The 13,389-nt window shown below is 36.2% G+C and overlaps 1 protein-coding gene across 7 annotated transcripts in view; it reads right to left on the bottom strand.

Moving 5' to 3' along the window:
• Nucleotides 1-13,389, bottom strand: part of PKIB (cAMP-dependent protein kinase inhibitor beta) — a 177,433-nt gene that overhangs the window by 163,615 nt on the left and 429 nt on the right. For 3 of the 7 annotated variants that reach the window (XM_023254309.2, XM_045057976.1, XM_045057974.1), the window contains exon 1: nucleotides 7,366-10,197. The exons of the other annotated variants lie outside the window; for them this stretch is intronic. In XM_023254309.2, coding sequence (XP_023110077.1) covers nucleotides 7,366-7,621 — 256 coding nt within the window. In that variant the 5' untranslated portion in view covers nucleotides 7,622-10,197. Of the gene's footprint in view, nucleotides 1-7,365; nucleotides 10,198-13,389 lie in introns of those variants that run through there. 7 annotated transcript variants of the gene reach the window in all.

Raw genomic sequence — 13,389 nt, 5'->3', positions numbered from 1 at the left:
TGGTGGGTACTGTTTGCTTCGTCCTGTGGAAATAAGCATATCCAATATTTCAGCAGAAATATTTTGACAGAGACTTTCCTCATGAACTTGGATCCGTTTGAAGAAAGAGGCCAGATCATACTGACAAAGCGACAAAGGAGGTAGTGTATCTAGGAGAGTGTATCTCTAGAGGTAGTGTATCTCAGGAGAGTCTGAGAAGAAACAATCACTTCTACTAGATGAGGGATGTAGCATCAACACAGGAGGATAGGCCAAATGGGAAAACCACATACTTAGATATATACTACTGATCTGAATTTCAAACTGTCTGCAGAATAGGACTATTGGTGAATGGAGACTGTTGTTATTCAGAAGACCTCTTCTAAGGAGATGCATTAATGATTTTTTAATGTTTATTTTTGAGAGAGAGGGTGTAAGTGGGGCAGGGGGAGAGAGAGAGGGGAACTTATAAAAACTTATAAAGCACCATAAACATTTAGTGGGCATGACTATTCTAAGTGTCAGGGACGTGATGATTAACAAAAAGACATCGCTCTTTTCTTTTAGGAGCTTGAAGAAACTGACCCATACATCAATAATTTCAATGTAATATGACAAGTGCAGGAAAGTAGACTGAAAAAGCACTTTAACCTGCCTGACATTTTAAAAAGGTGTTTTGGAATTGATCCCTGGCCTCAGTCATCGTGGATGAATATGACATAGCTGGTAATGCTATGGAAATGAATGCTTTGGTAATGAATGGCACTGCAGGGAGAATGTTGGAAAGGTAGGGAACTGCATGATAAATGTGGAAAATGCAAATAGTTCAACCCAAGAGTGGAGAGAGGAGATTAGTATGTCGTATCTGGGCTATGGTAGACCTTAAAAGCAATGCTATTGTAATATCTTCTGCTTCCATCTGGGATTGGTATGAGAAATGTTACTTCCTTCTGCTTGGAAGATACCACCCCCACTTCTCCCACTGCTGCTCTGTCTCAACCTTTAGTTCTCAGTTTCAAATGGTTCCTCCCCAGAGATGTCCTGACAATGTCTAATCAAAGCAGGGCCTTCCTCCCTCTTTTTCTCCCATGAAATCTCCCCTGACGTACTTGAGCGTTTAGACCCTCTCACTGATGGGCCCTAGAGGTACTGCATATGCTATTCTAAAAGACTTAACGTACTGCATTAAAATCAGGTATCTGTTTAGTTTCTTCTAGATTGTGAACTCTTTTTTTCCCCCAAATGTTGCTTCATCTATTTTGAGAGAGAGAGAGAGACCAAGCACGAGCAGGGGAGGGGCAGAGGGAGAGGGAGAAGAGAGAGAATTCCAAGCAGGCTCCACACTCCAGACTTAGCCCTCAGCACAGAGCCTGAGGCAGAGCCCGACAGAGAGCTTGATCTCACAAACGGTGAGATCATGACCTGAGCAGAAATGAAAAGTCGGACACTCAACTGACTTATCACCCAGGTGCCCCTAGATTGTGAACTCTTAAAGCAGGGTTGGTAACTTGTCCCACAGATAAAATCCAGCCCACTGCCCGTTTTTGTATGGCCAACAAGATAAGAATGGTTTTCACATTTTTAAATGGTAAGGAAAAAACTCAAAAGAAGAATATTTCATGATGTGCAGATCACATAAAATTCAAATTTCCATTTCCACAAATAAAGTTTTATTGGAACACAACCATGCTCATTCATTTTGTACAACAGCAGAGTTGAGTAGTTGTGACAGAGACCATGTTACCCTGAAAAGCAAAAATATTTACTCTTTGGTCCCTCCCAGAAAAAGTTGATATTTTATTTTATTTTAGAGGGCAAAGTTGATATTTTATTCTTTTTTAAATCCCTGGTGCTTAGTGTCTAGTAAACAGCCCCATTGGAGACGAGCTGCTGTCATCTCCATTTTATACATGAGGTTATGTTTATTTTTTTAATTATTTTTTAATGTTTATTTATTTTTGAGAGAGAGAGACAGAGACAGAGACAGAGCTTGAGTGGGGGAGGTCAGAGAGGGAGACATAGAATCCGAACAGGCCCCAGGCTCTGAGCTGTTAGCACAGAGCCCGACACAGGGCTCGAACTCACGGACCGCGAGATCATGAGTCATCTGACCTGGCTGAAGTCAGATGCTTAACTGACTGAGACACCCAGCTGCCCCTGAAACTATCTTTAAGTCCCTTAAATATATTAAACACTTATTTTATATTGTAGCTTTAAACATTCATATGCAGGGCAGCTTTGTGAACCTGACTCTTCGTTTAATTGTTCTGCTGCAATTTGCTAAAGGTAGCTTGTTTTTCCAAGTGTGTTTTAAATATTTTTAGGAACTCCTTAAAGCTCTTTGGAACATTATCAGTGGGACTTGTTTGAGGCCTGAGTTTAAAGAGTATACCACCATAGAGGATTTGAGTTTGCTAAAATACCAAGATTTGTGTTTGCTTCTAATCCAGGACCATTTTCACATAAATTAGTAGCCTGGGTTTTTCCCAAGCATATGGGGAATATGGACTCTGGTCCCAAAGTAGATAGAAGGCTTGTTGAGAATTCTCAAATATTTTTTTTTCCTTTTACCCAGGGCTAAGACCAAGAAAAGCAAGCATCCTTATTACCTCTATGTTCTGGATAAGACAGTTCATCCCCCTAAACATGTTTCCTTGGGAATACCTGGATTTGCCTCTGTGTTTCACTCCAATCTCTCAACTTGCATGTAAGCCCAAGTGTTCCTGACTTTAATAATCTACCCACTACAGTAAAACTAAACTGCCAGGGATCAACACATGCCCTCAGTACATCTGGTGACTTTAACACTGACATAGAGAGGTCATAATGTCTTACTGTTTCTGGTCTTTGTGGATTCCATCACTTTTCCTACTTATACATTTAATTTTTAAAATTATTTTATCCAGCAGTTTAATTGGTTTTTACTTTCACTTCAGGATCCAGGTGTAAGGAGAATACCACATCTGCGATTTGTTTTTCTCAGTGTATAGAGTTAAGAGCTGATGCAACCACACAATGCAAATGCTTCTGCTCTTACAGGTATGCTGTCACTTTTGCTCACATTTCATTGGCAGAACGTCTATGGCTAAGCCTCATCTCAATGGTGTGAGAAAGTATGTTTTTTTCCAAGGAAAACACTGTAAGAACATGGAAGCTGACAGAGGTATAGTATCCTTTTAGAGAGAGGGAAGAATGAATAATTGGAAACAATAATATAATCTGCCACAACAGAGATCACATATGTAACAGTGAATTTGGGGAATAAGATGATGTGTTCACATAAGTCATATTATGCTTGAAATATCTGTGAGACATTCAAGCACAGATGCTGAGCAAGTAACGGAATATATGGGTCAGAAGTTGAGGGAAAAATTCTTAATGGGATATATATAGTTTAGAGTCATTAAGATTAAAAATGGTAGCTGCAATCTTCTGGAGGTAAATGAAATTTTCAGAGATAAGAGGGTAGACTTGCTGTTTGGACATTTGCATTCTCCCAATTTTTCTTAAAACACAAAGCTCTCTCGGTCTTTCATTTTCCAATTTTTCAGTGGGAACATAGAAATCAAGACACATTTCTCTGTTATAAGAAAAATAACAGTCCATGAGTGATAAGCGACAACCAAAGTTTAGACTCAGTATGTTAAGAATATCAAAGGCAGTCGTTGGTGCAAGAGATAATTTTGTCCAAATGCACAGCCAGCACACTGTTCCAGGTGGAAATATTAGTTTAGGTTGTCCAGACTGTCCAGCTTTTCAAGAAAAACTGAAAATAGATTTTATGTGTAATCCCCCAATTTTTAAATTGGATACATTTATTTCAAGATATTTCAAAGGTCAAATTATTATTGTTATTATTACTATTATTATTATTAAGTTTTTAATTTTAATTCCAGTGTAGTCAACATACAGTGTTATATTAATTTTAGGTGTACAATATAGTGATTCAGTAATTCTATACATTACTCAGTTCTCGTTATGATAAGTGTACTCATTAATCCCAGTCACCTATTTCACCCATTCTGGTAACCATCAGTATATTCTCTATAGTTGAAAGTCTGTTTCTTGGTATCTCTCTCTCTCTCTCTTTCTCTCTCTGTCTCTCTCTCTCTTTTGTCTTTGTTCATTTGTTTCTGAAATTCCACATATGAGTGAAATCATACAGTATTTGTCTTTCTCTAACTGACTTATTTTGCTTAGCGTTATGTTCTCTAGCTCCATCCATGTCATTGAAAATAGTGATTTCATTTGTTTTTATGGCACCTAGTATGTCTTGGATAGTGAATATTAAAAATGAACATGACATAGTCTCTGCTGCCTAGAAATTCAAAGCCAGTTAAGGAATTTTCTTCCATTATTCCTAATCTCATTGGGTATGTTATTAAGGCAAGACCTTTCTCTATCATGGGCCAGTCTGGGCACTGTCTCAACAAACACATCATAAAACTGATTTGGTGTTTGGATTCAGTGTGAGTTAATAAACCAAATTTTCAAACAAGAAAATTCAAGGCCTGAGTGGAGTTGGATTTAGTAACTGATTTTGAATTACTAATAGATTTTTTTTCATTGTCTATTAACATGAGCATATGTTTCATGATTCTAAAGGACAGCTTAGGAAAACAGTTAAAGACTAAAAGTAAGCAATAAAGCAAACAGTAGAGATAGGAAAGATCTTATTTCTTTCCAGCAGAGCCACAGTAGATAAATGACTGCAAGAACAGAACAACCTGCAACCTGGGTATGGATCCAAGCAGAGAATTCTATAAACTTAGAGTAAAGGATACAGAGAGGAAGGTCAAAGCCAAGTCAGCAAATATTAGACTGGCTAGACCATCTCTTATGGAAAGATAATTAAGGAAATTTAAGGCCTATGAAAAGATTCTGAAGGACAAGAGAAAGAAAACATAAACCAGAATCTCAGAAAAAGGACAAGCTTGTGAATTTTGTTACTAAAGAAAGAGAAAAACATTTTAGAAAACTCCTTGGAGTTCTTGATCTTAGGTTAATGGTTCTATTTATGAGGTACTACCAACATCAAAGTTATAGAATAATGAACATTTATGTATTAAAAAGCACAGCATCAAAGTATATGTAAGTTTATAAAAGTATATAAAATCTATTAGAAACGTGAAGAAATTGAGAAAAATAACCCATAATTTTACATATAAGATTTTAATAATTCTTTTACATATAAGATTTTAATAATTCTCATGCTTTGGCAGCTCAAAAGGATTTATTTTTTTAATTCAGAAAATTTTGGAGAACCTAATTAATGAGGTTGAGTTTAGATAAATAGATATCATAGGAAATACATCCTTTTCAAGAATGCTTGAAACAAAACTAATCAACTTCTAGGTCCCAAAACTTCAATTATGCCAGAGTAGGAATAATAAAAGCCATATTCTCTGATTGCAATGTAATAAAAAGATGATTTAATGACAGTAACTTAAAACAAAAAAAGGCTCACCCTTGTAGAAAACGGAAAACATGTCCTAAAAAAGCTGTTGGGTTAATAGAGAACCAAAGCTACCAGTAAAAAATTTTTAAATGTTTAAAAATAAGAACTCTTTCTATTAAAATGTATAAGATATGGCAAAGCTGTATGTAGGCAAACTCATAACTTTTTTTAAATTTTATTTTGAGAGAGAGAGAGAGAGAGAACAAGCAGGGGAGTGAGAGAGAATTCCAAGCAGGCTCCACACTGTTGGAGCCCAACATGGGGCTCACACTCACAAACCATGAGATCATGATCTGAGCTGAAATAGAGTTGGATGCTTAACTGACTGAGCCACCAATGCACCCCACTCATAACTTTTTATACATAAATTATTATTAATACAGAACTGCCTAGGAAGCTCAGTCAGTTAAACGTCTGACTCCTGATTATGGCTCAGGTCATGTTCACAGAGTTGTGGGATCAAGCCCTGTGTGGGACTTCACGCTGGTTGTGGAGCCTGCTTAAGAGTCTCTCTCCCTCTCCCTTTTCCTCCTCTCCCCTCTCAAAAATAAATAAATAAATAAATAAATAAATAAATAAATAAATAAATATTAATAGAGAAAAATGAAAAGAACAAGCACCTTAACAAAATAAAACATAAGATGTTAGAGCAATGAAAATAATAAAAGTAAAGCTAGAAACTGAAATAAAAAGGCAGTTTTATCTATAAAAGCAAAAACTTGTTCTTTAGGGGAACAAATTATTTGAAAGGATGTCTCTATAACCCCTTATTCTAGTTCAGGAATTAGTGGAAAAGAAATATGAATACATTTCTGGAGAAGTTACCGAGGCTACATTTGGTCTCAAATTATTTCCTGGGTGCTCAATGGTAATGTTGATTTAGAGTCCAGAGGTGGCCCTAGGTTAGAAATCCAAAAAAAGCACACACTTTCTGGCAAGTACACGGTTTCACTATAACCTGGAGTCTATTTGCTTTTCCTCTTTCAGAGTTTTTATCCCATGAACACTAACGTGAACAACTGGTAATTCTCCCAGTATGCTTATAAATGATTTTTCTTAAACCCAACCCAAGCACCATTTTCTGTGTTTAGCATAAGTAGATCAATCTATTTATCTTTTTGGATCTCCAAGAACAAGAAAGAATCAGTATCCTTCTCACTGATAAGTTCCTATACCTCTAGTTTATTGCTCTGGTGGCCCTCTGCTGCCCCCTCTTGGTTCTAGGGAATACTCTCTCAGGCAGTGGTTGCAAATGACTTAAAGCCTCAGAATAAAAAACCCTCCAAGTTTCAGAAATACCTGTGTAAACCCACACACAGTTAATGAGGCTTTGCTTTTAGTAGTATAATAAAATTACAAATGTTTTTTGTTACTCACCATCTTCACATATAACTAAGGTAATTTGCCAACTGTAAAAGCACAATATTTATTTTACCAAGTAGTTTCAGAAATTTGGGGCACCTCGGTGACTCAGTAGGTTAAGCATCCAACTTCAGCTGAGGGCATGATCTCATGGTTTGTAGGTTTGAGCCTCGCATTGGGCTTCACACTGACGGTGCAGAGCCTGCTTGGAATTCTCTCTCTCCCTCTCTCTCTGCCCCTTCCCCACTTGTGTGTGCTCTCTCTCTCTGTCTCTCTCTTTCTGTCTCTCTCTCTCTCTGTCTCTTTCTCTCTGAAAATAATAAATAAATAAACTTTAAAAAAAGAAATTAACTTTGACTGAAAGCTTTCTAGATTAACTTTAGTATTCCAGGTTAAAACAGTCAAGTCATGAACATAATGAATTTGACCAATAATTCAGTAATTGTCTACATTTCTGAGTCATGGAGAGCTTTGGAATCAGATGACAACTACAGCCCAAAGGAATCTACCAGGACTCTGTGATGTAGTTCCATGACCCATTTTTGAGAAAGACTTGTTGCACCAACCTGGGAAAGTACACTCTTGCCTCAAGCCACCATAGCCCTTCTCATGGCCTACATAAACAACTGATTGATGCCACAGCATAAAGGCCCCACTCAACTCTAAAGGGTCATTGTGACTCCAGAGCTTCCCCATGAAGTCAGCTAGGGTCGCAGGTAGGCCCTCTTCACAGCATAACTTCTTCCCCTGCCCATTCCTACTTCCTCCCCATCTCTGTTGCAGGTATTGATCCCAAGGGCACTGCTTAATAAATATCCTCATACTAAACTTCACCTCAGAGTCTTCTTCCTGGGGAACCCAACATGTCACAACTGTACACAGGTCTGCATAAAGGAGAATTTCCCCCTTCTCAGGGGAATTATTCAAAAGCTACAAGAAGCCTTTATCAGTTCACAAACCATTTTGGGGGAACTTGGAAACATGTATAACTCCCAGACTCCACTTTATATCAAACACTGACAAAAGAAGAGGACATTCATTGGAAACAACAAGGAGGCAGTGGAAACAAGTATCTGTAGGGAGAAATCTCAAGAGCAGGGAATCAGTGAAAATAGATCTCAAAAAGCATCAACAAAAATATACGTCCTGAAAATTAGGGTACATCTTGAGGTCAAAAGTAATATTCCAAGTTTATGATTCTTGGTGCAAGGACTACATGCAGTTGACACATCTTTCTTCCTTAGAAGAGGTAGGACTATAAATAGAATTATACAGAAATGTCATATTTGCAGGAAACAGCATGACTCTGTAACAGAAAAAGAGAAAGCCTTTGCTTTATGAAAACTAGCTACCCTAAAACCCTACTTTGTCTTCTTCTCCCAAAAGGAACCTCTTACAAATGACGAGTCCAAGAAAACCTAACTCATTCAATGATGAGTAATATTTTAAAAGGACAGAATTGATTTTTTTTAAACACCATTTTTTAAAAGTCTCTTCCCCCTTCCACTCTTTAAAAAAATATTTATTGATTCCTTTCACTTTCTTTGCCTTCAAGCAACCAAGGCCAATGAAATCTATAAGGTCAAGGAGACTGTTGAGGCTGTTGGAAGTGGGCAGAGCAGAGAAAGCAAACCAACTGGGTCAATAGTTTGATTACATACAGAAGGAATAAGCAAATAAGTAAATAAATTGAAAATAATAGGAACCAGAATCTTCACTATTAGGAAAAGGAGTTCCAAATATGGAAAAGCCAAATGCCAAAATCAACCCTGTAGTATTGAATTGTAATTGGAGTTATCACTTTGAATGCATAGTATTTAATGTATAGATGTAGATCTAGAAATAGATATAAATGTTTGCATGTAAGCATATATGGATGATTAGATGGATGGGTGGATAGATAGATAGATAGATAGACAGACAGACAGACAGATGGATGTATATTTCCTCTGCCTGATGAGAAAGCCTAAAAGCCATTGCATCCCAGAAGCATCAAATAGACCTAGTGCTCAGATTTTGGTTTCTATATAGCATTTTCCACTATATAGAATGAGAACTCCTTGGGGGAAATAAAAGAACAACACGAACCTAGAGATCTTGTGTCAGAAAGGAAGGAAGAGCTGAAAAAAATGATGGGGGGATGTCATAGGATTCAGCTTTGGGAAAGGGAGATCTCATTTGCCAAATAGAATTGTCCCCCCTTATCTATGGGAATACATTCTAAAGTCCTCAATGGATGCTGAAGCTGTAGATAGTACAGAACTTATATATACTATGTTTTTTTCCTATACATGCATACCTATGATAAAGTTCAATTTATAAGTTAGGCACAGTGAGAGATTAACAACGATAATAACGCAAATAGAGTAATTATAACAATATACTGTAATATAAGTTAAGTAAATGTGGGCTCTCTCTCTCTCTCTCAAAATATCTTATTGTGATGTAGTCACACTTCTTGTGATGGTGTGAGAAGATAAAATGTCTATGTGATAAGATGAAGCCTTAGGTTACTATTAACCTTCTGGCATACATCAAAAGGAGGATCATCTGCTTAGACAGTAGTTGACCACAGGTAACTGAAACAGCAGAAAGCTAAAGCATGGATAAAGGGGGATTATTATATATATAGCAAATTGAACATCAAAATAAACAATTATAGCAGTGGTTTATCAACCCATTAAATAAGTAGGATTCTATGAGTGTATGTGTTTGTATATAAGTAAATAAGTAAATAAATAAATAAATAAATAAATAAATAAATAAGAGCGGGGAGCTATTACTTCCAACAGAAGTCAAATAAAATGTAGAAAGAATGGTGAAATTAGAAAATCACAATTTGGCATTCAGCAGAGTAAGAACATATTAAGGTAATAACCTTCAGTGGATGCTGAAGTGAATGGGTAAAGAATTATTGAGGAACAGGATAATTACATAATCTCAAAATATCTCCCTTCAAAATACTTACTAATTACAAAGAGAGAACTAGAAACTTCACAATGGAGAAACTTGGCAAATACCACTTAAACAAGTGATAAAAGTCACTATCACCAATAATGGGACAAATTGATGACGTATGCTTATTGATATGGCACAATGAGGAAAACACAGCTTCACTTCTGCAATATTGCTGACTTAAATGCATAAGCTTAATATAATCATAAGGAAACATCAGACAAATCCAGACATGAAAGGCATTATACAGATTAACTGGCCTGCGTTCTTCAAAAAATAAGAGGGTCATGAAAAAAAAGGAAAGATGAGGAAATCTGAGGTTCCAGATTTCAGGATAATAAACAGACATGACAACTAAATGCAACATGTAATCCTTCATTGGATCCTGGGCCATGGATTATATTTTTTAATCCATTTATCTAATTGTACTAATTAGGTAGATAGATAGGTAAGTACATAGGTGGGTAGGTAAATAGGTAGATATAGATAGGTAGGTATGTAGATAGGTAGATAATAGATGGATAGATAGATAGATGGATAGATTAGCAAATGCAGTAAATGTTAACATTTGGAAGACCTAGATGCAAAATATGTATATATATGTAGAATTCTTTATGATGCAGGCAGGCTCAGTCCAAGGTCCCAGAGAGGGTCCCACAGGACCAGCTAAGAGGGTCCTTGGCTTTGCTCAGGATAGAAATTAAATGGAAGCTGAGTGGAAGTGAGAGCAGAGTTTATTGAAGACATGGAGTGCAGATACAGACAGAGCATCTGGGAGACTCAGAAAGGAAAGGAGAGAGAGAGTTTCGTCTTTGCTTGGGGTCTGAGGTTTTTGTTTTTGTTTTTGTTTTTGTTTTTGTTTTTGTTTTTGTTTTTGTTTTTGTTTTGAGGATGGTGGTCTGGTGTACCTGTCCTCTCAGGCATCCAGGAACTGGTCAAAACAAGGATGAGTGCCCAGGCGTCCTTCACAAGTCACTTATGTCCTGAAGCCAGGGATCTTGGCCTCAAAGTGTCTGGAGTCAGTAGTCTTGGAAAATGAACATGACAACCCCTTTTGGTCACTGCTTAGATGTTATCTATTGTGCTGGATGACTCCAAAGAAATCATTAACTCTGACTTTTACAAGGAGGACACTCATTAAGGCGTGTATGTGTACAGTAGGGGTGCAGTTGCGAGCAAGAATGGAAGCAGGAAAAGGAGCAAAAAAAAGCATTTTTTTCCATGGAGTCCCTCCAGTTTCCCTGCCTCATCTATACTATTCTTATAAGTTTTCTGTAAAATTTGAATTATTTCAACTAAGAAGTTTACAAATGTTGTGCTTTTAAAAAGCAAAACATACAAGAAAAATGTCATGGCACACATTAAAACTGTGATCAAACATTCTGCCAGGAATTAAAAACTTTTTAAAACAAGTCTCTCTAACTAGACCATAGAGCAGAAATACCAGAATTCTGGGAAGAAATGGTAATACAAGGGAATAAAATATGAGAGGAAAAACAAGAAGTAAAAAATATATATATAAGCTTGCAAAAAGTGAATTTGAAAAATGAAATTGAAAGAATTTCAATGAAATTTAGATACTGCTGAAGCATGGAAAACAAAACTAAAAAACCAACCAGTGAAAGAGAAATAAAGTTAAAATTGGTAAAGACATAATTATAGATATAGAAGATGAAGAGGGTGAGATCAAGCAACTATGTTTGGAACCTTCAAAGAAAAAGCTAAAATAATAAAATAGAACCAACAATTAATCACATAATTTGTAGAAATGGTGTATGGAGTGAATATAGTAATTATTTAATTGAGACTGAGTTTAGGGGCACTAAGATGACTGAAGGACGTTTCATTATGTGAAATTTGGCCCAAAATGATGAAACCAGATTCCAGATTTCCTTCATTTCCACAGGAAGAAGTAGCATCACGAGTTAAAAGCAATAGCGGTAGACAAAAATAAAGTGCTTTAGTTCTAAGTTTATATGTTCAATCTATCAGTTACATTTTTATGTGTGTTTATGAATATATTATCTCTAGAAGAAAACCCATAAAGTGGCACCAGAGATTGCTTCTGGGGAAATAAATTTTGGGGGGATTTGGAGGACAAAATTGGCTTAATTTTGGTGACCAACGAAAAAGAGAAGAGTAAAGGCAAGATGTAGGGCAATCTCCAAATGTTATACTGAATTAAATCATACTACTAAAGCACACTCATTGTTAATTCATGGTATGGAAGACATCAGCAGAGGCAGATAAGTATTCAATCCTCAAGCACTCTTCAATCTGTTGAGAATTTCTTTCACAACCCCTCTGGTCAGAAACCTAAACTTCATCTTCTGTTTTATAACATTGCCTTTGTTATTTCTGCTGTTAACTAGCCATCTCTGCTCTCTTTTAGCTTTGACTTGGAAATGTGTTAACCAACCACTCCTTTGTTATTTAATTTATTTCAAGTTTGCTATATATGCTTCCCTTGGATCCTACCTTCTGTATTCTAATTACATACTACTGATTTTATCCTGAATCTTATTTATTCCAGAGAATGGAATATTTTTATTGCTGATACCTGGAGAAAGATGCTCCTTAGACAAATTAATTTGTTCTAATATTTTTAACCCAAACCCTCCCAAATAAATACTTTAGGATGACTATTCCACTTATAAAGTAAGATTTTAATTGTCCTTTGGGAAATAAACTCAGTGTATTGATTCTTTCTTAGAACTCTTATTTATATCCCATGTAATAGATTAAGCCAGTTTTCCCATTTTGTCTCATTTTATTCTCAGTGGAAATATAAACCACCTAGTTACCACGTTCTGAAAAAGAGTGTATTTTAACAGTGTTTCCCCAAGCATAATCTATGAGATATGATATATGGTAATTGTTTTGTTTTGTTTCAGGAGACAGAAAGTCCTGAGGTCATATAAATTTGAGAAACCCTAGCTTAATAGGTTTATCACAAGATTTCTGAAAGCTTTTTAAAAAGCAACGTGTGCTGTGAATCTCTAATAGGGAAAACACCTATTTGAAAAAGATCTCTTTACTTTGGCTTATCTTTACTTCAGAATTCTCCTTTCTTAACAGGGCTGAATAAAATCTTGCCATAACAATTCCTCACAATATATTTTCCAAAAATTAAATCATATTTATTCTTTGCAGCTGTCCATATTCTAAGAGTTGTTGGGAATAATTCTCAGTTAAGATGTAAAATTGGCCTCTGATTTCTAAGGCACAATCCTACATCTTTTAACAAATACAGGAACTAAACATGTGAAATTATTTTATTGGATTTAGTTTCTGTTTGTATTTATTTCTTCACGCTAGCTTTTGGGTATTTGATAAAGGCATTTTTTGTTCACCTCAGATAATTATTTACAAGTGTATGAATCTGCTTCATGCAGAAATGTCTTGTGGAAACATGCGAAGGCACAAGGAAATGCATTAATTCATTCAATAATTTTTTACAGAGCCTGTGCTCAGCATAGGGCAACTAGGCTGATGATGGTAGTAAGACTACTAGGAGGTTGAGGTGTGTTTCAGAGAGAAAAACAAGCATAAGTTAAGGTCCTAGATAGGAAAGAGTTCAATGTCTCAAAAGGAATAAAAACTATTACTGAAAGGGGAATGTGGTGGTTCTGGGT

This window comes from Felis catus, chromosome B2, assembly GCF_018350175.1.
Source record: "Felis catus isolate Fca126 chromosome B2, F.catus_Fca126_mat1.0, whole genome shotgun sequence".
Classification (NCBI taxonomy): Eukaryota; Metazoa; Chordata; class Mammalia; order Carnivora; family Felidae; genus Felis; species Felis catus.
The sequence above is the reverse complement of the archived record's forward strand: the minus strand, read 5'-3'. Positions and strand labels throughout refer to the sequence as shown.